Here is a 24,957-nt window from a genome sequence, read left to right on the forward strand (position 1 = left end):
GATGAGAAAGAAATCAGTATTATTTGCCATTTTTTTTTTTTTATGTGATTGGCGGTATACGGTGTATACCAGCGATCACATTATCGGGGTCCAAAAAAAACACCCCGATTCATAATCTTGGGGGTCTCAGCTACCTCCGGTAACTGAAACCCCCGAGATTTTCAATCACTGGGGGGCGCTACAAGCTTTTTCCGGCCTGACGTCTCAAAGCGTCGGAACAGAATAAGTACCCTGTTTTTCCGACGTCTTGAGACGTTAGGCCGTCGCTATGGGGTTAACTTAATATTTTGTTTCACAACCTTTGGAGGCAATCACTGCAATCAAACGATTCCTGTAACTGTCAATGAGACTTCTGCGTTTCTTGACAGGTATTTTGGGCACTCTTCAAGAGCAAACTGCTCCAGTTGTCTGGTGATTGAAGGTTGCCTTTTCCAGACGGCATGTTTCAGCTATTTCCAAAGATGCTCAATAGGCTTTAGGTCAGGGCTCATAGAATGCCATTTCAGAATAGTCCAATGTTTTCCTCTTAGCCATTCTTGGTTGTTTTTAGCTGTGTGTTTTGGGTCATTATCCTGTTGCAAGACCCTTGATCTGCGACTGAGACCAAGCTTTCTGACACTGGACAGTACATTTCTCTGTAGAATCCCCTGTGCCAGATGCAGCAAAGCAGCCCCAGAACATAACAGAGCCTCCTCTATGTTTCACAGTAGGGACAGTGTTCTTTTCTTGGTATGCTTCATTTTTCTGTCTGTTAACATAGAGCTGATGTGCCTTGCCAAAAGGTTCCATTTTTGTCTCATCTGTTCATAGGACATTCTCCCAGAAGCTTTGTGGCTTGTCAGTATTTAGTTTGGCAAATTCCAGTCCTGCTTTTTCATGATTTCTTTTCAACAATATTGTCCTCCTTGTTCGTCTCCCGTGAATTCCACTTTGTCTCAAACAAAGACTGATGGTGCAATATGACGCTGATGTTTCTTGACCTTGAAGTTCATCTCTTTAGACGTTTTTCTGGGCTCTTTTGTTACCATTCGTATTATCCGTCTCTTTGATTTGTCAGCAATTTTCCTCCTGAGGCCACGTCCAGGGAGGTTGGCTACAGTCCCATGGATCTTACATTTCTGAATAATATGTGCAACTGTAGTCACAGGAACATCAAGCTGCTTGGACATGGTTTTATAACTTTTACCTTTAATATGCCTGTCTATAATTTTCTTTCTAATCTCCTGAGACAACTCTTTCCTTCGCTTCCTCTGGTCCATGTTGAGTGTGGTACACACCATGTCACCAAACAGCACAGTGAGTATCTGTAGCCCTATATACAGGCCCACTGACTGATTACAAGATTGTAGACACCTGTGATGTTAATTAATGGACACACCTTGATTTAACATGTCCCTTTTGTCACATTATTTTCAGGGGTACCATCATTTCTGTCAAGGCCTGTTTCATGAGTTTTATTTTTTATTTTTTTTAATTCTGTGGAAGCATGGTTGGAAAGCAATGTCTGATTTTCATTTGTTCATTTTCATAAATATTTTATTTATTATTACTTTTGCCAGATTCAAGTTATTTCTATGACCATTGTGGGTTTTTCTTTCATTAATGGAGGGGTACTAACATTTTTTACCGTGTGTATTGTGATAGATCGGTTAAGGCGTTAGGTGAGATGAAAGACAAATGATGAGTTCAAATTTGTCCACATTAAGCTTTAGGAAGCATGATGAGAAGACTGAAGGTATGGCTGATAGACAATCTGTGATTCTGGGCAGCATAGAGGTGATGTCTGGGCCAGAGATGTAGATCTGAATGTCATCAGCATATGTACTTCCAGGTGGTACTAGAAGCCATGGGACATTATGAAAGGTATATATAGAGAAGATTAGGAGTCCACGGACAGAGCCTTGACGGACACTGACAGAAGAGACGGGTTGAGGAGGTAGTGTGGGAATGGGAGATGCTAACTGTGAGGTTGGAAAGGTGTGAGGAGATCCAGGCAAGGGTAAGGTCTTTGACGTCATGGGAAGATAGGATCTGTAGTAGGAGGGAGAGGTCAGCTGTGTCGAAGGCAGAAGACAGGTCTAGAAGGAAGAGTATAGTTTGTTAGCTTTGGCGGTAAGTCATTAGTAATTATGGTTAGAGCAGTTTCATTAAATCGCGATGAGAGAATCCATATTGTATGTTGTCAAAAAAGTTGAGTTAGATGATATTTGGGATGAAACTTCAGCTACTCCAGGAGTTTGGAAGTGAACGGGGGCAGAGATATTGCCCGATAGCTAAGCGTAAAGGTCGGGCCTTTTGAGAATAGCCATGATTGTGGCATAAGGAATGAAAAAATCCAGCAACCGCAAAACCTCTTGGATAAAACTGATTTTGAATGCGCCAAATGTTTCACTTCCATTTTTTCCGGTGAACGTTTAAGCCCAGCATACTCTGTCTGCTTTCCATCAATCACACTGTGTCATTCATATTGATTATGTAAAGGATATTTTCAGTAATATTTTGTATTGTACGGCCAAAAGTTTTGAGAATGCTACAAATATTAATTTTTACAAAGTCTACTGCTTAAGTTTTTCTAATGGCAATTTGCATATACTCCAGAATGTCATAAAGAGTGATCAGCTTAACAGCAATTACTTGTAAAGTCAATATTGGCTAAGAAAATGAACTTTAACCCCCAAAACACATTTCAACATCATTGCATTCCTGCCTTAAAAGGAGCAGCTAACATTGTTTAAGTGATTGTTCCATTAACACAGGTGTGGGTGTTGATGAGGACAGGGCTGGCGATCAATCAGTCATGATTAAGTAAGAATGACACCACTGGACACTTTAAAAGGAGGCTGGTGCTTGGTATCATTGTTTCTCTTCAGTTAACCATGGTTATCTCTAAAGAAACACAAGTAGCCATCATTGCTCTGCACAAAAATGGCCTAACGGAAGAGTATCGCAGCTACAAAGATTGCACCTCAGTCAACAATCTATCGCATCATCAAGAACTTCAAGGAGAGAGCTTCCATTGTTGCCAAAAAGGCTCCAGGGCACCCAAGAAGGACCAGCAAACGCCAGGACCGTATCTTAAAACTGTTTCAGCTGCGGGATCGGACTACCAGCAGTGCCGAGCTAGGTCAGCAATGGCAGCAGGCTGGTGTGAGTGCTTCTGCACGCACTGTGAGGCGGAGACTGCTTGAGCAAGGCCTGGTTTCAAGGAGGGCAGCAAAGAAGCCACTTCTCTCCAGAAAAAACATCAGGGACCGACTGATATTCTGCAAAAGGTACAGGGAGTGGATTGCTGAGGACTGGGATAAAGTCATTTTCTCAGATGAATCCCCTTTTCGATTGTTTGGGACATCTGGAAAACAGCTTATTAGGAGAAGAAGAGGTGAGCGCTACCACCAGTCTTGTCTCATGCCAACTGTTAAGCATCCTGAAACGATTCATGTGTGGGGTTGCTTCTCAGCCAAGGGAATCGGCTCACTCACAGTCTTGCCTAAAAACACAGCCATGAATAAAGAATGGTACCAGAATGTCCTCCAAGAGCAACTTCTCCCAACTGTCCAAGAGCAGTTTGGCGCCCAACAATGCCTTTTCCAGCATGATGGAGCACCTTGCCATAAAGCAAAGGTGATCACTAAATGGCTCATGGAACAAAACATAGAGACTTTGGGTCCATGGCCTGGAAACTCCCCAGATCTTAATCCCATTGAGAACTTGTGGGCAATCATCAAGAGACGGGTGGACAAACAAAAACCAACAAATTCTGGCAAAATGCAAGCATTGCTTATGCAAGAATGGACAGCTATCAGTCAGGATTTGGTCCAGAAGTTGATTGAGAGCATGCCAGGGAGAATTGCAGAGGTCCTGAAGAAGAAGGGTCAACACTGCAAATATTGACTTGCTGCATTAACTCATTCTAACTGTCAATATAACCTTTTGGTACTCATAATATGATTGCAATTATATTTCTGTATGTGATGTAAACATCAGACAAAGACAATTAAAAACCAGAGGGCAGCAGATCATGTGAAAATATAATTTTGGTGTCATTCTCAAAACTTTTGGCCATGACTGTAGACTCCACTCTGGGATTAGAGTAGTTCCATTTTTATTTTCACCATCCAACCCCATGCACTCGCAGGGTGTTGGACTCGATTGCCCTTGAGGTCCCTTCTGACTCTACCATTCTATGATTCTATGTCGGATGTTCGCACATGGCATCTTTTAGATTCTGGCGTACCCACTAAGTTTTTCCCTGCAAAAGACACTTTAAAGGAAAAAAACACTGCCAGCATTTTCCTACAGATCTTTTCTGTTGTCTTTTTACGGTAGCTTTGCTGCCAGTCTTTTCTTAATAGTGAGCGTGAAGCCACCAGAAGACTGGTCAGGTAAGTTCTTTTAGTCACTTTACGACTTTAAAAGCATGAAGTGGTTGAAAGAAGTTCAGAGACAGAACATAAACACAGCAAGTCGTTATTACATTGCTATTCATATATTCATTACTTCTGGTATTTTTTATCCGTTTTCCGATGGGTTCCAGGCAGAATCTGCCTGAAAAAGACGTCCTGTCTACATACTTTTCTATGTAACGTCTATGGCCTACTAAATTCCACTTTGAAGGTTCTTCAATCTGTTTTTTCTAACCTTTTCTTTTCCTTCCAGTTGCTTGACCAAGAAGACAGTGTTTTTATAACTTACCTATTAGGAATGGAGAAGGACAGGAAACACATTGCTGAGACAATATTAAACATCACCCTTGAGATTATCTACCTGCTAACTGGAGAGGTGAGAAGTTCTGGAAACTGTCTCAAGTCATAACTCTCGTCTCTGACCAAATCGAGGACATGACTGAAGAGGTGGGAGGAATGTGTAAAATAAAATCAGTGCCTCTCTCTATGGACAGGATCACATGGTAGTGAAGAAGAAAATGAAAAAGGGAGAAGAATGGCATATGAATCAGATCCCTGTCATACATAACGGAAACAACTATCAGGAGATTCTACAACTCATCAACAGGATCAGTGAACTTCTGACTGGAGAGGTGAGCAAAGCTGGGAATGGCAGGACATTATGAAACAAACCAAGAGAGCCGTCTGATAAAAGGGATGGTCCAGTCATTCACAAGTCTGTAGTCACTCTGTGCAACTGGAGACACTGTGCACTGGGAGGATTCGTCTGCGTCGGGAATGGCAGTCAAGTATGTGATATGTATACTCCTGGTCAGAACCTGACTAGTGGGTGCAGCCTTGCGCAATACACTTGTATTGAGTGAGACTGTACCCACTAGTCTCTTCCTGGCCGGGAGTATACATATTACATACTTGACTGCTGTTGCTGGCGCAGACATCGACGAATCCTCGCAGGGCACAGTGCTTGGAGGATTCACAAGTCTGCAGTCTCACAGAATGACTGCAGACTTTTTATTCTAGACCATACAACACCTTTAATTACTATTGTCTAGAGCTGTGAAGCTAAAATGTTATGTATAGAACTGAAGGGAAATATCACTTGAATATTGCTAATCCATGTGAGAGCAGTGCAGATACCTTGATTCCAAACATGTGTCAATTACAGGGATGCTTGATGCAGTTTTGATAAAATCACTGTTTCTGCTGTAGATCTACCGATTCTCTGAATGCTGAGCTTCTGCTGACAAAACTATAATTTTATTAAATCAGCTGTAGCAGCCCAAAGGACATAGTACAGCAATCAGGATCTATGTGTAGTATGCAGCTCTTAGATTAGGTGTCAAAAAGCTGGTGACATTCCCTATAAGGCCATGTGCGCATGCTGCGTTTTTTTTGGAGCAGTTTTATGACTAAAATACATATCTATCCTTATCTCAGCAAAGTTAATGAGAATCCTGAAGTGTCGCACGCACACTGCTTATTCCTTGCAGTTTGGGGTGCAGAAAAAAGAAGCAACATGTCATTTGTTGGTGCATTTTTTTCCTGCGTTTTGCAGCCCTTCCAGCCATTGATTCCACAAAAAAAGCATGGCACAGAAACACACAAAAAAACGCATGTGCATGTTCAAATTCAGCATGTGCACATACCTTATCTTCTTAACAGGGGAAAAAAAGAAAGATTGGTATCCGCTCACCTGTAGCCAAAGGAGGGGTCACCGTATCCAGGACTCGTGCAAGGTAAAGGGTATACTGGCAATCCAGATTGTAGACAGAGGGTAATCCAGCAACAAAGTCCAAGGGATATTAAAATCCAAAAATTTTATTAATTCAAATTAAAATCCATATAAAAGAAAAAAAAAAAAAAGGTCCAAACAGGGTATAACCAACTGACAGTTGGTTATACCCTGTTTGGACCTTTTTTTTTTTTATATGGATTTTAATTTGAATTAATACAATTTTTGGATTTTAATATCCCTTGGACTTTGTTGCTGGATTACCCTCTGTCTTATCTTCTTAACGCAGTATCCCTTTCATGTACGTGATTGCGTTTATCTCCACACGCTGCAGATACCAGTTATATTACATGACGACTGAAGGTTAAAGGGGTTGTCTACTACAAAAGGCCACGTCACACTAAGCAACATCGCTTGCAACATCGCTGCTAAGGAACAACTTTTGTGACGTAGCAGCGATGTTGCTAGTGATGTTGCTGTGTGTGACATCCAGCAACAACCTGGCCCCTGCTGTGAGGTCGTTGGTTGTTGCTGAATGTCCTGGACCATTTTTTAGTTGTTGCTCTCCCGCTGTGAAGCACACATCACTGTGTGTGACAGCGACAGAGCAACAACTTAATGGGCAGGCAGCAGGAGCCGGCTTCTGCGGACGCTGGTAACCACGGTAAACATCGGGTAACCAAGAAGCCCTTACCTTGGTTACCCGATATTTACCTTCGTTACCAGCGTCCGCCGCTCTCACGCTGTCAGTGCTGGCTCCCTGCTCTGTGCACACGTAGCCACAGTACACATCGGGTAATTAACCCGATGTGTACTGTGGCTAGGAGTGCAGGGAAGAAGGAGCCGGCACTGGCAGTGTGAGAGAGGCGGACGCTGGTAACGAAGGTAAATATCGGGTAACCAAGGTAAGGGCTTCTTGGTTACCCGATGTTTACCGTGGTTACCAGCGTCCGCAGAAGCCGGCTCCTGCTGCCTGCACACGTAGCAGAGTACACATCGGGTAATTAACCCGATGTGTACTGTGGCTAGGTGTGCAGGGAGCCAGCGCTAAGCGATGCTGCGCTAGTAACCAAGGTAAATATCGTGTTGGTTACCCGATATTTACCTTAGTTACCAAGCGCAGCATCGCTTCCACGCCGCGCTGCTGGCTGGGGGCTGGTCACTGGTTGCTGGTGAGATCTGCCTGTGTGACAGCTCACCAGCAACCCGTGTAGCGACGCTCCAGCGATCCCTGCCAGGTCAGGTTGCTGGTGGGATCGCTGGAGCGTCGCTTAGTGTGACATCTCACCAGCGACCTCCTAGCAACTTTCCAGCGATCCCTATCAGGTTGTATCGTTGTTGGGATCGCTGGTAAGTTGTTTAGTGTGACTGGGCCTTTAGACAACCCCTTATCTGTCCCCTTGTTCGAGCCCATAAAATAAAAAAGCCTATACTCACCACCAGTGCAGTTTCAACAATGTCACAACTCGCATCACCATGGCCCATGTGACATTGTTATGACACACGAGCCCTGCAACCAATCACCGCTGGCTTCCTTCTCCCCGCCTTCGGATGGTTAACCCCTTACCATCATAGGACGTAGTGATGCCAAAAGCACAGTTTTGTTTTTTTTTGGGAGGGATTTCTGAATTCTGAACAACTATACATGTTTGGTATATACAAACTACCGTATATACCCAAAAATAAGACTGTCTTATATTATTTTTAATCACAAAAAATGTGTTAGTGCTTATGTTCAAGGTAGAGCTTATTTCTGGGGAAACACGGGTTGCAGATAAGCTTACCTCATCAAAAAGGCAGACACCCCGCAGGTGAATCATACTTACCAGACCCCGGACATCTGCGTCGCTCCCAGGTCCTCCCTGTGATCCACAGCAGACGCTCCCAGCAGGTCCTTGTGTGCTTTGTAGCGGTCATCCCATGCTCCCGACCGGCACTCACACACACACCCATCAGATCGCAGGAACATCATACACACGCGCACACACATACACACACAGAGAGAAACATCCGACATCCGGTGATACCGTACTGCTTCCGGCTGGTAATGCTGTGGAATGTGAGGGCCTGCAGTGGAAAGCATGGAGGACCTGAGGTGGAACGAATCGACGCATTCCACTGCAGGTCCTCCATGTGTTCCACCGAAGATCCTCGCGTTCCATTGCGTCCCAGGTTCCCGGAGCAGTACAGTATCGCCGGAAGTGTGTGTGTGCATTTCATCGCAGGTTCTCGCTCTCCACAGCATCACTTTCGGGGTCTGGTGAGTATGATAGCAGGGTCTGTCTTCTCTCTTTTGCTCTTTTGGGGGTGTCTACTTTCTTTAATGAAGAGTCCAGCAGTATTCTTTAACTTTTTTAGCTGCTTGGACACTTCATTATTGAACCTCAACTAGGGCTTATTTTTGGGGTAGTGCTTATTTTTGGGGAAACATGGTAGCGTTCTGTGTTGAAGTACCTGTTGCATCGTGCCTTGTCTGCCAAGTCTGCAATACCAACTGCTGCTGCATCGTACCCTATCGGTCAAGCCTGCTGTACCAGATGCTGCTGCATCATGCCTTGTCTGCCAAGTCTGCTATACTGGCTGCTGCTGCATCATACCCTATAGGTCAAGCCTGCTGTACCAGACGCTGCTGCATCGTGCCTTGTCTGCCAAGTCTGCTATACTGGCCGCTGCTGCATCGTACCCTATCGGTCAAGCCTGCTGTACCGGACACTGCTGCATCGTGCCTTGTCTGCCAAGTCTGCTATACTGGCTGCTGCTGCATCGTACCCTATTGGTCAAGCCTGCTGTACCGGACGCTGCTGCATCGTGCCTTGCCTGCTATACTGGCTGCTGCTGCATCGTACCCTATCGGTCAAGCCTGCTGTACTGGACGCTGCTACATCGGGCCTTGTCATGCTAATTTTGGTTCCTAATTGACCTAAAACGGGAAAGGTTTTTCTGATTTCATGTGATATGGCTTTCATTTTCATTAGTTACACGCACAGCACACACCACCTAGAGTCTCTGCCAGCCCCACTGTGCAACCCCTTGTGTAGACTGGCAGGATGATATAATGTTGTTGTTGTGGAAGTAGAAGTCTGAGAAATAAGGACATTTTTCACAATTACAGCGAGTAGATCGCATGGGTACATATTTGAGACTGTATAATTGTGCCAGAAATATTCCTAGTATACTGCTCATCAGTACGCTACAGTTATGGGCAGTCAATGAAACCACGTACTAGAGACTATTTTCACAACTGAGTGTATATTCTTGTGTGTATTAGATTCCCATAAGATGTCAGGATGTGGCCATCTATCTCACTATGGAAGAGTGGGAGTATCTAGAAGAAAAAAAGAATGACTATACCGATATTATTATTGAAAATGTACAGACTCCTAGACTACCAGGTAGGAAAACACCTTCATTGTATTGGACTGTAACATTGTTCACAGTCTTTTGGGGATGTAAATAAAGCCTAAACAGTAAAAAAGTAAATGACTAATGGCCAGCATATGCATTGGATTAAAAGGTCTGCTGAACCTGCTGATTTTTTCGGGATTGGTTGATTAACTAATGTGTATGGGGGCCTCACAACTCTCTTGAGAGAGAAGGATCCGACCTGCTGAATTTCAAAGCCCATACATGTATTCTCTGGGAGATATGGCACTGCCAGAGCAGTCTGCTAGCCACTCTCACTGGTGTGGAACATGTAAGTAATTAAACTTATTTTATTACTTTCATATTCTACAATATTACAACACAGGGATGGGTAGGAAGGGGTTATTAGGCCACACAACACACTGCTTATGGCTCAGAATGCATATGGGACCTGACAGGTTCCCTTTAACCCCTTCACCCCCGGCCATTAAAACACCCTAATGACCGGGCCATTTTTTGCAATTCTGACCAGTGTCACTTTGACAGGTTATAACTCTGGAACGCTTCAACGGATCCTGGCGATTCTGACACTGTTTTTTCATGACATATTGTACTTCATGTCAGTGGTAAATTTAGGCCGATATTTTTTGCGTTTATTTGTGAAAATTTAGGAAATTTTGCGAAAATTATGAAAATTTCGCAATTTTCAAACTTTGAAAATTTATGCCCAGAAATCTGAGAGATATGTCACACAAAATAGTTAATAAATAAACTTTCCCACTTGCCTACTTTCCATCAGCGCAATTTTCGAAACAAAATTTTTTTTTCGTTAGGAAGTTAGAAGGGGTCAAAGGTCATCAGCAATTTCTCATTTTTCCAACAAAATTTACAAAATAATTTTTTTTAGGGACTACATCACATTTGAAGTGACTTTGAGAGGCCGAGGTGACAGAAAATACCCAAAAGTGACCCCATTCTAAAATCTGCACCCCTCACACTGCTCAAAACCACATCCAAGAAGTTTATTAACCCTTTAGGTGCTTCACAGGAACCAAAGCAATGTGGAAGGAAAAAATGAAAATTTTACTTTTTAACACAAAAATGTTACTTTAGCCATAAAATTTTCATTTTTACAAGGGAGAAAAGAGAAAGTGCACCCTACAATTTATTGTGCATTTTCTCCTGAGTACGCTGATACCCCATATGTGGTAAAAATAAATTCTTTGGGCGCATGGCAGAGGTCGAAAGGGAAGGAGCGCCATTTGAATTTTTGAACGCAAAATTAGCTGCACTCATTAGTGGACGCCATGTCGGGTTTGAAGACCCCCTGAGGTGCCTAAACAATGGAGCTCCTCCACAAGTGACCCCATTTTGGAAACTAGAGCCCTCAAATAATTTTTCTAGATGTTTGGTGAGCACTTTGAACACCTGGGGGCTTCACAGCACTTTATATCGTTGAGCCGTGAAAAGAAAAAAAATTTTTTTTACCACAAAACGGTTGCTTCAACTAGGTAGCTTTTTTTTTCACAACGGTATCAGGAAAAAATGCACCATAAAATGTATTGTGCATTTTCTCCTGAGTACGCAGATACCTCATATGTGGTGGAAATCAAATGTTTGGACACACGGCAGGGCTCGGAAGGCAAGGAGCGCCATTTGAATTTTTGAGTGCAAAATTAGCTGTACTCATTAGCGGACGCCATGTCGGGTTTGAAGACCCCCTGAGGTGCCTAAACAATGGAGCTCCCCTACAGGTGACCCCATTTTGGAAACTAGAGCCCTCAAATAATTTTTCTAGATATTTGATGTGCACTTTGAACCCCTGGGGGCTTCACAGAAGTTTATAACGTTTAGCCGTGAAAAGAAATTTTTTTTTTTTTTACCACAAAACGGTTGCTTCAACTAGGTAGCTTTTTTTTCACAAGGGTATCAGGAAAAAATTCACCATGAAATTTATTGTGCATTTTTTCCTGAGTACGGCGATACCTCATATGTGGTGGAAAGTAATTGTTTGGGTGCATGGCGGGGCTCAGAAGAGAAGGAACGCCATTTGACAGCAAAATTGGTTGGAATCATTAGCGGACGCCATGTCACGTTTGGAGACCCCCCTGAGGTGCCTAAACAATGGAGCTCCCCTACAAGTGACCCCATTTTGGAAACTAGAGCCCTCAAATAATTTTTCTAGATGTTTGATGTGCACTTTGAACCCCTGGGGGCTTCACAGAAGTTTATAACGTTGAGCCGTGAAAAGAAAAACATTTTTTTTTACCACTGAACGGTTGCTTCAACTAGGTAGCTTTTTTTTTCACAAGGGTATCAGGAAAAAATTCACCATGAAATTTATAGTGCATTTTTTCCTGAGTACGGCGATACCTCATATGTGGTGGACAGTAATTGTTTGGGTGCATGGCGGGGCTCAGAAGAGAAGGAACGCCATTTGACAGCAAAATTGGTTGGAATCAGTAGCGGACGCCATGTCACGTTTGGAGACCCCCCTGAGGTGCCTAAACAGTGGAACTCCCCCACAAGTGACCCCATTTTGGAAACTAGACCCCTCAAGGAGTTTATGTAGATGTTTAGCGAGCCCCAAGGGGCTCCACAGAAGTTAATAATGTTGAGCCAGGAATACAATTTTTTTTTTTCACCACAAAACTGTCACTTGAACCAGGTAGCTTTTTTCCACAAGGGTATCAGGAAAAAATGCACCATAAAACGTATTGTGCAATTTCTCCTGAGTACGCAGATACCTCATATGTGGTGGAAAGTAATTGTTTGGGCGCATGGCGGGGCTCAGAAGAGAAGGAACGCCATTTGACAGCAAAATTGGTTGGAATCATTAGTGGACACCATGTCACTTTTGGAGACCCCCTATGGTGCCTAAACAGTGGAGCTCCCCCACAAATTACCCCATTTTGGAACTAGACCCCCTCAAGGAATTTATCTAGATTTTTGGTGAGCCCCTTGTACCCCCAGGGGCTCCACAGAAGTTGATAACGTTGAACCGTGAAAATTATTTATTTTTTTTAACCACAAATTGTTTGCATCAATCAGGTAGTTTTTTTTTTTACAACGGTATCAGGAAAAACTGCGCCATAAAACGTATTGTGCAATTTTTCCTGAGTACGTAGATACCTCATATGTGGTGGAAAGTAATTGTTTGGGCGCATGGCAAGGCTCCGAAGAGAAGGAACGCCATTTGACTTTTCAAACGCACAGACGCGGTGCACTGATCGGCCGCTGCAGGACGCATGGTCGGATGAAATACAAAAAGCATCGGGGATACGTAAAAAAAAAGTCACGCCAAAAATTGACCATGGATGCAGATACGTTATGTGCATCCCTGATCAGCGCTTGGCGGGATGCACGGACGGATGCGATACAAAAAGCGTCAGGGATACGGAAAAAAAGTCACGCCAAAAATTGAGCAGGGATGCCGATCCGTTATTTGCATCCCTGATCAGCGCTCGGCGGGACGCACGGACGGATGAGATACAAAAAGCGTCTGGGATGCAGAAAAAAAAAAAGTCACGGCAAAAATTAAGCAAGGATGCAGATACGTTATCTGCATCCCTGATCAGCGCTTGGCGGGACGCACGGACGATGCGATACAAAAAGCGTCGGGGATACGGGAAAAAAAAAGTCACGCCAAAAATTGAGCAGGGATGCAGATACGTTATGTACATCCATGATCAGCGCTCGGTGGGACGCACGGACGGATGAGGTGTAAAAATGGACAGGGGATACAGAAGAAAAAAAAAAAAGTCATACTCACAGTACCCAGAGGATCACTGACCAGAAGTGCTGCAGGAGGAACAGCTTTACAGGAGCAGCAGGCAGGACGTTGGGCAGATCAGCAGAATGCCCAGGAAGGACCCAGCGATGGAGGCAGATGTGATCGGGCCAGTTAAGACCTCGGACGACGGTGAAGACAGGTAAGAGGACGTCGGGAGAGAGCAGAGGGGGAGGGGGGGAGAGCAGAGGGGGAGACCGGAGAGGGAGCTGCAGAAGCAGAATAGAGATAATGGGGGAGGCAGTCAGATCGCGGGGGGAGCAGATTGGGATGTCGGGGGGGGGGGCGCAGATCGGGGCGTGGGGGGGCAGATCGCAGGGGGGCACGGGCAGGGGCCAACACGGGAGCACGCAGGGGGCAACACGGGAGCGCGCACGGGCTGCAAGGTGAGCACAGTACTCACGTGCAGCAGGAGCGGTGACCTCAGCTACGGCGGCGGCAGCAGCAGCGGTGGCGTGGTACCACAAGTACCAGCCACTGCAGACATGTTGGGGGAGGGCTCGCAGGCCAGGACAGGCCTGGGGGGCGGCCACCGGCAGATCAGACCGCCCCACTGCAAACTGATTGGAGCGATTGCGCGTCATAGAACGATCGCTCCAATCAGTGCTGCAGGGGCTGTGGGCGACATTTTAGAGCTCCAGCTATGATTTGTTGAAGCTGCTAGAGCAGATCATAGCCGGATCTCACAGTATCGCAGTAATTCTGGCATTATTAGTGCGAACGATGTGGTTGGCGGTTCAGATTTGAACAGCCAATCACATCGATCGTCGATAGGGGGTGGCGATGCCACCCCCCTGGGGTCAAGCAAAGGTCCCCTGCTGTAAGAAACAGCAGGGGACATCATTTGAAAGCCGTTGCTATGGCCACGGCAATTAAATGAAGTTTAGGCAGTAACATTATGTCCCTGGTCGTTAAGTCACGTTAAAATAGGACGTAATTTTACTGCCCGCGGTCGTGAAGGGGTTAAAGCTTTGTTTCCCTCATAATTTATGGCTTCTGAAGCTGTGTTGGGTATCAAGGCAGATCCCAACAGTAGCTGATGGACTCCATTGTCTGACAAGCTTTTCAGAGCTTATCAGAACTCGTAGGAACCTTCTTGTGCCCATCATGGCTTCAGTTATTTTGATGGTAAAAAATTGGGATGCATTTTATCCTATACTATAACAAACATGAAGGAATATATGATGGATGCCTTGTGCTGAGCCTCAAGCACATCAACTTAGAATTATTTTTTAGATCCAGTGCTTTTTGCTGAGAAAAAAAATAGATTACCAAGAAATGTCCATTCCCTACAAACATATACGTGTAAGATATATACTAAGACCCATTCATGAGCACATTAGAAAAAGTGTTTAAAAACATATAGTAACACTGGCAGTAGGCACGTAGATTACATTCATTACATTACTTCCATTGTAGACAAGGGATTCATTTAAAGGAAATCTGTCACTCTTTTGAGTTTTTTTTAGTGATTAATATGGGCATACAGGTGGCATAAAGGTGAAATTATCCATACCTGTATGCCTCCTGGATGATAGGTCATTTTGCAACAATCCTCTTTTATGTCTTCTATCTTCCAGGCTATGGGGTGTGTACTGCCCAAAAGATAACCATATACACGCCCATAAAAGGGTCCTGTCAGTGCACCAATCTATCATCCATGATTAAGCCAGCGTAGTTGCGAAACGTACGTCGGATGTCTCAGGGGACTCCAACCTCACCGCCTGCTTGTTCCCACGCTATTACCTGGGTATGTTGATACGCTTCACTGCTTTTTCTCCCTCTTATTGAGACTTATATTTTAGCCACAGGGCTGGTCCGATAAGTAGGAGGGCTGATTTTAGCAGTGTGATAACATGATTTAACCCCAGTGTTGGATCAAGCCTGCCCACCTACCTCTTACTGCTGTCCTTCTCACTTCTCAGGTTCTATTGTAATATTCACTGAATATTAATTGATTATCCAATATTGTTATGAATATGTATTGATTTTAATATTTGTACTCAATAAAGCCTTGATTTTATCCTTTAAAAACTCCTTCCTCTTGTGTTTAAATATTTGATGGAGTAGGTAGTGGGCCTTTGCCTTTACTTATTCGCATGGCCACACTTACATTATAAGATGTGCCATAAGTTTCTTGTTTTGCCCAAAAGATAAGTCTGGCCTTCATTATACAGGATTGTTCCTACCCTCAGAATTCAGTGTTCCTGTGACGTCAGGTGCGCAGCCGTAAATCTTGCGCCTGCGCATTCTGCCTGCCGTCTCCCCTGCATTATGAAGCAGCAATGACACCCAGCACCTACGCACATCAAAATTGAAGACTGTGCACACAGAAGGGCAGAACAGTGCAGGGTATAGACGGCAGGCATAACGTGCTGACACAAGATTTCTGTCCACACACCTAACGTCTCAGGGATACCAGGGAAGAGAAGGGGAATGAAGACCAAGGGCAGTCTTATCTTCTGCACAGCACACACCCCATAGCCCAGAAGATATAAAAGATGATATTTGCAAAACAATCCATCATCCAGGAGGCATACAGGAATGGTTAATTTCACCTTTATGCTACCTGTATGCCCATATTAATAACTAAAAATAAAACACAAAATGGTGACAGATTCCCTTTAAATTAATCCCTTGTCTGCAATGGAAGTATCTCATACATCCTTGAAGGGACATGAATAGCAAAGCAGATATACAGTTAGGTCCAGAAATATCTGGACAGTGACCGAATCTCCATGATTTGGGCTCTGCATGCCACTATTTTTGGTCTAAAATGAAACAACTGAGATGCCATTTAAGTGGAGACTTTTCAGGTTTAAAGGGGTTGAACAAAAATATCCTGTGAAACGTTTAGGAATTGCAACCATTTCTCTGCTAAGCCTCCTCATTTCAGGTGCTCAAAGTAATTGGACAAATTTACTTTACCATAAATAAATGTTATTTAATTCTTCATAGAGAATCCTTTGCAGGCAATGACTGTCTGAAGTCTGGAAACAATGGATGTCACTAAACGTTGGGTTTCCTCCTTTAAAATACTTTTCCGGGCTTTTACTGAAGCTGACTTCACTTGTTGCTTGTTTTTGGGTCTTTCTGCCTTAAGTTTTGTGTTAAGTATGTGAAATACATATTCTATGTGGTTGAGATCTGGTGATTGGCTCGGCCATTGAAGAATGTTCCACTCCTTTGCCTTAAAAAAACTGCTGGGTTGCTTTCAGACTATGTTTTGGGTCATTGTCCATCTGTACTGTGAAGTGCCGTCCAATCAACCATGGTGCATTTGGAAGAATCTGAGCAGAAAGTAAAGCCCTGTAGACTTCAGAATTCATCCACCTGCTTCTGTGTTCAGTCACATCATCAATAAACACTAGTGACCCAGTGCCATTGGAAGCCATGCATGCTGACCATAATACTGCCTCCCTCATGTTCTACAAAAGATGTGGTGTGCTTTGGATCATGAGCCATCCAAGCCTTCTGCACACTTTCTACTTCCCATCATTCTGGTACAGTTTGGTCTTAGGCAGATTTTACACGCTGCGACATCCCTAGCATCGGCTAGCGCTGTCCAGCGCGATAGCACACGCCCCCATCGTACATGCGATATCTGGCGCTAGCTGCCGTAGCCAACATTATCGCTACAGCAGATTCACACGCACATACCTGGTCGGCGACGTCGTTGTGACTGCCGAACAAACCCTCCTTCAAAGGGGAGGTGCGTTCGGCGTCAGAGCGACGTCACCAAACGGCCGGCCAATAGCAGCGGAGGGGCGGAGATGAGCGGGACATAACATCCCGCCCACCTCCTTCCTTCCTCATAGCTGGTGGACGCAGGTAAGGAGATGTTTGTCGTTCCTGCGGTTTCAGACACAGCGATGTGTGGTGCTGCAGGAACGTCAAACATATTATCTGCAGCAGGAGCGACATTATGAAAATGAACGACGTGACATAAATCAGCGATTTTTGTCACTTTTGCGCTCGTTCATCGTCGTACCTAGGCTTTACACATTGCGATGTCGCTACCGGCGCTGGATGTGCGTCACTAACGTCGTGACCCCGACGATATATCAGTAGCGATGTTGCAACGTGTAAAGCCCCCCTTAGTTTCATCTGTCCATACATTGCTCTTCCAGAACTGGGCTGGCTTCTTTAGATGCTTTTTGACAAAGTCTAATCTGGCCTTTCTTTTTTAAGGCTTATTAATGGTTTGCAACTTGTGGTGAACTCTTTGTATTTGCTCTCATGAATTCTTCTCTTTATTGTAGACTTAAATACTGAAACACCTACTTTCTTAAATGTGTCTTCATTTGGGTGGGTGTTGAGAAGGGGTTTTCCTTCACTAAGGAAACCATTCTGTGATCATCACCACTATTGTCTTTCTTGGACATCCAGGCCTCTTTGAGTTCCCATGCTCTCCAGTGTGCTCTTTTTTTCAGAATATACCAAACGGTTGATTTGGCCACCCCTAACATTTCTGCTATCACTATGATTGATTTCTTCTTTTTTCAGCACAATGATCTTTTGTTTCTCCTCCATTGAGAACTCTCTTGACAACGTGTTGTGTATTTGCAACAACAGCTTTCACGTGCAAATGCCACACCTGGAATCAGCTCCAGACTTTTTAACTGCATAATTGATGATGGATTAATAGGGGAATAGCCCATGCAGCCCATTAAAGAGCTTTTGAGATAATTACTTTTGATCCCTTTAGAATGAGGCTTCTACATGTTAAAGAGCTGTAATTCCTAAAGACTTAGTCCAATTAGGATGTGAAAACCCTCAAATTAAAGATGAGAATATGGACTTAAACACACATATTAATTACATAACTGTATATTGAAAATGTTTTGGTAAACAGGTAAAATGTCAACATTTATGTCGCTGTCCAAATATTTTTGGACCTAACTGTATGCTGGCCTTCTGATTATAGATCACTGTGATTTAGTGCTTGTTTTAAAGATTGCGGCTTAACAGTTAAAAATATCTCTATGTCTGCAGTAGAGATGAGCGAACTCGTGGAAGTTCTGCTCGGCCAGTGCATTCGAACTTTAGATAAAGTTCAGTTTGGAACCTGGACTTCACCTGAAGCTCAATGGAAGTCACTAACTGAGCAGTTCGGGTCTCCGCCCACATGCAGCCAGCCATAAACAGAACACTTCTGGGGGAGGATGGGCAAGGTTTTTCCTCTTCTTTTTTTTTTTTTTTCATCAACAGCACATTTGATCATGCTGTTGTTACCCCCAGTTCGAGCCGTACGGCTTACATTGAGCTGAGTACCAGCTTGCAGCAAGAGATGGTCCAACAACGAGAACAACAGGACCAGATTCTGACCCTTCTGTGGTCAGTGGATACCTGTCTGCACGCTTTAACTCAAACTTCTCCGTCTGTCTTGGCATCAGCTTTAGGGGTACTTTGCACGTTGCGACATTGCTAGCATCGGCTAGCGATACCGAGCGCGATAGCACCCGCCCCCGTCGCACATGCGATGTCTTGTGATAGGTGCCGTAGCGGATATTATCGCTGCGGCGGCTTTACACGCACTTACCTGTCCTGCGACGTCGCTCTGGCCGGCAACCCGCCTCCTTCCTAAGGCTACTTTCACACATCCGGTTTGAGCAGTGCGGCTCAATCCGGCTGTGAAACCTATGCAACAGATGCGGCGAAAACACCGCATCCTTTGCATAAGTTTTTACATGCGGCCCGTCCGTTTTTTTCCGGTTGCGGCACACTACTGAGCATGCGCAGTGGAAGAAACCGCATGTGGCGGCTGGATGCATTTTTTTTTTGCAGGAGCAAAAAACGTTGCAGGCAACGTTCCATCCGGCCGCTGCATCGGCTAAATCGGCTAAAAACCGGACCGAACGCAAGCCCATGCGGCACAATACGGCACTAATGTAAGTCTATGCAAAAAAACCCGCAACCGGCGGCAAAAAAAACGGTTGCGGTATTTCTGCAGAGCGCCGTATTGTGCCGCAGAGCAAAAACCGGATGTGTGAAAGTAGCCTAAGGGGTGGGTCGTGCGGCGTCACAGCGACGTCACACGGCAGGCTGCCAATAGAAGCGGAGGGGCGGAGATGAACGGGACGTAAACATCCCGCCCACCTGCTTCCTTCCGCATAGCGGCTGGAGGCAGGTAAGGATATGTTCCTCGCTCCTGCGGATTCACACACAGCGATGTGTGGTGCCGCAGGAACGAGGAACAACATTGTATCTCCCATTGGTGCGACATTATAAAAATGACCGACGCTACACAGATCACCGGTTTTCGACGCTTTTGCGATCATTTATCGGCGCATCTAGGCTTTACATGTTGCGACGTCGTTACCGGCGCCGGATGTGCGTCACTTTCGATTTGACCCTGACGATATCGCAGTAGCGATGTCGCAGCGTGCAAAGTAACCCTTAGTCCCTACCCCGGCAGCAATTCCGGTTCCAAGCTCCGGTCCTCGTTTGTCAACTCCTCCACAGTTCGATTGCGATCCCCAACAATGCAGTGGATTGATAAATCAGTGCTCCTTGGACTTTGAACTTTTATCTCATCAGTCATCAAGTGGCCTTTATGATCTCATAACTGACCGGCAAGGCTCTTGTTTGGATCAGTCCATTTTGGGAAAGGAGTGATTCTATCTTCCTGAACCTGCAGACCTTTCTAGATATATTCCGAAAGATATTCGACGAGTCGTGTTGAGTCTTCTCCGCAGCATTCGGGTCATTGTCCATTTGGAAGACCCATTTCTGCCCAAGCTTTAAGTTCTTGGCTGATGTCTAGAGATGTTGCTTCGGTATTGCCACATAATCTTCTTTCCTCATGATGTCATCTATTTTGTGAAGTGCACCAGTCACCTCTGCAGCAAAACCACGCACAACATGATGCTGCCACCCCTGTGTTTCACAGTTGGGATGGTGTTCTTAGGCTTCAAAGCTTCTCCCTTTTTCCTCCAAACGTAACAATGGTCATTAGGGCCAAACAGCTCAATTTTAGTTTCGTCAGACCACAGGACACGTCTCCAGAAATTAAGGTCTTTGTTCCTGTGTGCATTAATCTGGCTTTTTTATGTTTCTTCTCTCCGGCAGAGTAGCCTTTCAGCCCATGTTGATACAGCACTCATTTCACTGTGGATAATGACACAATCTTACCAGCTTCCGCCAGCATCTTCACAAGGTCTGTTGTTTTTGTTCTTGGTTTGATATGCACATGTCTGACCAAAGCACATTCATCTCTGGTACACAGAACCCATCTCCTTCTTGAGCGGTATGATGGATGAACATTCCCATCTTGTTTGTACTTGCATATAATTTTTTGTACAGATGAATGAGGCACCTTCAGGTATCTGGAAATTGCACCCAAGGATGAACCAAACTTGTGCAAGTGCACAATTCTCTTCCTGAGAACTTGGCTGTTTTTTTTTTTTTTTTTTACTTTCCCATGATGATACACAAAGAAGCAGTGTGTTTCAGGTGTGCTTTAACATATATCCACAGGTGTGCCTCTAATTAACTCAGATGTGGCCAATAAACCTATCATAAGCTTCCAAAACATGAGATAATCATATAGGCTGTACTATATTGTTTAAGGCATAGTACCCTTAGTGTATATAAACTTTTGACTTTTCAGGAAGTAATAAAAATGCCTTAAAACATTCTCTCTCTCATTATTCTGTCATTTTTGGTAATTCTAATTGGTCTAAAACGGGAAAGGTTTATTCTGATTTCATGTCAGTGAGAAAAACATGCATATGTGTCTTTTTAGATAGTGTATGTAAACTTCTGGTTTCAACTGTATATACTACTCACAAAAAGTTAAGGATATTTGGCTGACTGGTGAAATTTATGCAAAACATATAAAGTTCATGCTACAGTACTACTTTATCATGAAAGTAGAGCATTTAAGTAGAATCATGCAATGGTGATTTCCTCGTCTTAAACAATTTATTAAAACACAAGCCAACAACAGTGGTGGGTATCACCTTCACCCCCTCCCCCTCAAAAAAAGTCAATATCTCAATAAATTTTCATGTGGCAAAGACACAGCTTGACAACGATGTCTCATGCTGTTCACAAGTAGAGTCCTTGTCTGCCGACGCATAGAATCCTACTCTTCATGAAGGGCAGCCTTCAGGTCATTGAGGTTCTCAGGTACAGAGTTATGAGCCTCTACACGGCGACTTAGCTGATCCTTAGTTGATTCTATAGTGTTCAGGTGTGGAGAAAGTGCAGGCCACTCCATTTGTGGTACCCCAGTTTCCAGCAGCCGTTCCCTAATTATACGACCTTAGTGAGCTGCAGCAATCTCATCCATAAAGATGAACATAAACCTGTGCTTTTTCATGCAGATTCACAATGACTGGATTAATGATGTTATTCAAGAAGTAGGGGATTGTCACTGTACCATTCACAAAGTGTAGGGCAGTTCTAGATTGACTAAACACATCTGCCCACACTATAACACCACCACCACCGGAGGCTCATCTAGTGACAACAGTGTCTGATGCAGAGCGCTCCCCTTGATGTGTCCAACATCATTGGTGACCATCATTTCTACTCACTGTGAATCGGCTTTCATATTGAATAACACTGAAACTTACTGGTCCCTCATCCAGCAAGACGATGATACGTGTGCCTGGTGGTTTGGTCCGGTGCCTTGCAGGCCATCCAGCACGCACACCACGCTGATATAAAGTGTTTTGAATTTTTTGATGTGACACTTGTGTGCCTCTCACCTCTTGTGCTTGGAATTGTATGGCATTTATCATCCAGTTGCAAAGGGTATTGTTCATAATGAAGCTGTCATCAGTGTGGGATGTGGCCAAAAGACGTCAACTTCTACGCCTTTGTGTGACTTTTCCAGTCTCTGTTTAAAATATTTTTATTGGATAATTTGAACTTTTCCAGTCTCTCTGTATTTCTGTTGCAACCTACTGATAACACTCGGTGACACTCTAAGTTCAGTGGCTACTTCCTTCTGAGAACATCATACTTTTTTTTTTATCATAAAGGTTTTTATTGAGTTTTCAGAAAAATACAAACTTCTCATACAACAACATCAAGAACAGGAGCATTGAGTAGCAAGAGGTGGAATAGCCTCGAGCCATTATCAGAATATCAATCTGGGACATTAAATACCCCTTACAACAACAACCTGAACATAGGAGCAGGGAGGGAGGGGGTAAAGAGAGGGGGTGGGGGAAGCAGCTCTACAAGACATTCTTAGGCATAATCAATTTATTTATGGTGTAGGTGTCGGTATCTGGGGGAGGGCCGTTGCATAAAGGGAAGTGGCCCACGGGTGCCATTGTTTAAGTCTCGCCGTTCTCTTCTCTAGGTTGGGGGCCAAGTTGGTTTCGTATAGCCAGTGTAGGTTGATCCTCTCAATTAGATCTCTTTTTGTAGGGGGGCTCACCGACCTCCACTTGTATGCCACACAGTACCTGCCAGCTATGAGAATGTGAGAAATGATGTTTTTTAAAAGATCCGGGATCCCATCTAAGCCAATGTGTAGCACCGCTAAGGTTGGGTTTGGAGAAAGGCGGAGACTAGTAACCTCATGGATTACATTGAACACCTCCTGCCAGAAGTTAGATAACTTAGGGCAAAACCACCACATATGACATAAGGTGCCCCTGTGGTTGCAGTTCCTCCAGCACAATGGTGACACATGTGGGGAAAAAGAAGCCAGTTTAGTAGGGGAGTTGTACCACCTCAGATGAACCTTTTTTAATTGCTCTATATGATTGAGACAAGAAGAGAACTTGTGGATCCATTTTGAGGCCGCGAACCATTCTTGCGGCGGAAGCGGAGAAGCTAGATCTTTTTCCCATTTGAGCATATACGGCAATTGTTTGTCCGGTTGTGGGGAGTTTAGCATATTATGGATATATGAAAGGCCTTTGATTTTGCTATTTTGAAAGAATTTTTTAATTGAGGCGTGGTCAGCTGTCGTGGGAGCCGGGAGATGAGGAGCGGACTGAAGAAAGTGACGTATTTGAAAAAACTGGAATAGACTGTGTCGGGGAAGGTTAAATTTATCACACATTTCTGAGTACGGGAGTAGGACGCCTTCTCTATAGAGATCTGCTAGGGTGATTGGACCTCCACGTGTCCAGGCGGCAAGATTCAAGTTCGGAATGAAGGCTTCTAGCGATCTAAGGGGAATGCTGGGACCTAAAGCATGTGACACTGGCTTGCTCCACAAGGACCAAGCTTTCTTTAGAGCTGCTGTGGTGGGTAGAAGATCGCCGGGGGGCGAAGGGGTTAGGAGCAGGGAGTCTATGAATTGTTTAGGGGAGTGGACCTGTGCCCAGGTGTACTCAATCTGTAACCATCTTAAGTCTGAATCATTCCTCCACCAATCTCGAGCCGGTTCCAGGATAGCGGCTCTGTGGTATGTTAGAATATTAGGAATACCCATTCCTCCACCACTTAACGGGGCATGCATGCATCTCAGGGCTATTCTAGGTTTTTTCCCAGCCCATATAAATTTACTCATTAGCGAATGAATTTTGGTGAGATACCGTTGCGGAATTGTTAGGGGCAGGCACCGAAGTAAGTAGATAATTTTTGGGAGGCAGATCATTTTAAAGGTCTGCATTCTCGCCACCCAAGAGAGCGGGAGAAGAGAAAGGCGAGTAAGTTCTCTATCCAGTGAGGTGTGCAGGGTCAGCAGATTTTTCCGGATCAGAACATCATACTTGAAGCCTCGCAAAGGCATGTACTGTTGATCAATTGTTAAGTGCCGTCTTGGTCTCATGATGTCAAAATGTGAGCAGCATGTTGAGGAGGAGGACTATTTAAACACCAATTCTAATTGTACCCCATAATTTATTGGGCTATTCATGAATCAAATACCTATTGTGAATTTTGCCATTAAGCTCCTTGTTAGAGAACAGCAAGTTGTGCAGAAAGTACTAAAACATTGAACAGTTGAACATGTGCATTCAAAAGTTTAGAGAAGGTCACATTAAGGACTCCTGAAAAAGGTTAGAGGGCATTTTAGGATTATCATGAAATATCAAAGTCAAATATCCCAAACCAAAAAGTTTGGACACACCTTCTCATTCAAAGAGTTTTCTTTATTTTCATGACTCTGAAAATTGTAGATTCACATTGAAGGCATCAAAACTATGAATTAACACGTGTGGAATGAAATACTTAACAAAAAATTGTGAAACAACTGAAAATATGTCTTATGTTCTAGGTTCTTCAAAGTAGCCACCTTTTGCTTTGATTACTGCTTTGCACACTCTTGGCATTCTCTTGATGAGCTTCAAGAGGTAGTCACCGGCAATGGTCTTCCAACAGTCTTGAAGGAGTTCCCAGAGATACTTTGCACTTGTTGGCCCTTTTGCCTTCACTCTGCGGTCCAGCTCACCCCAAACCATCTCGATTGAGTTCAGGTCTGGTGACTGTGGAGGCCAGGTCATCTGGCGTAGCACCCCATCAGTCTTCTTAGTCAAATAGCCCTTACACAGCCTGGAGGTGTGTTTGGGGTCATTATCCTGTTGAAAAATAAATGATACACACACACACACACACACAATTTTTATTCTTTTTGCCCAGAAAATTGTGCTTGCTAATTAAAGAACTCTAGCAGCAAAATGGCTAAGAATGTGTTAGTATTTATTTTCTTCAGTGCATTAAGTAACTCCCGGTGTCTCTTCTATAGATGAATTCAG

At 44.2% G+C, this 24,957-nt stretch overlaps 2 protein-coding genes across 2 annotated transcripts in view; both read left to right on the plus strand.

Moving 5' to 3' along the window:
• LOC142311106 (gastrula zinc finger protein XlCGF66.1-like) overlaps positions 1 to 15,208 on the plus strand; it is a 29,149-nt gene extending 13,941 nt beyond the window's left edge. Inside the window, exons 2-5 of the mRNA XM_075349221.1 lie at positions 4,657 to 4,779; positions 4,898 to 5,035; positions 9,404 to 9,527; positions 14,869 to 15,208. Coding sequence (XP_075205336.1) covers positions 4,702 to 4,779; positions 4,898 to 5,035; positions 9,404 to 9,527; positions 14,869 to 14,966 — 438 coding nt within the window. The 5' untranslated portion in view covers positions 4,657 to 4,701 and the 3' untranslated portion in view covers positions 14,967 to 15,208. The remainder of the gene's footprint in view (positions 1 to 4,656; positions 4,780 to 4,897; positions 5,036 to 9,403; positions 9,528 to 14,868) is intronic.
• LOC142311107 (uncharacterized) overlaps positions 1 to 24,957 on the plus strand; it is a 148,229-nt gene that overhangs the window by 116,851 nt on the left and 6,421 nt on the right. The gene's annotated exons all lie outside the window — the stretch shown is intronic.

Source organism: Anomaloglossus baeobatrachus, chromosome 5, assembly GCF_048569485.1.
Source record: "Anomaloglossus baeobatrachus isolate aAnoBae1 chromosome 5, aAnoBae1.hap1, whole genome shotgun sequence".
Lineage (NCBI taxonomy): Eukaryota > Metazoa > Chordata > Amphibia > Anura > Aromobatidae > Anomaloglossus > Anomaloglossus baeobatrachus.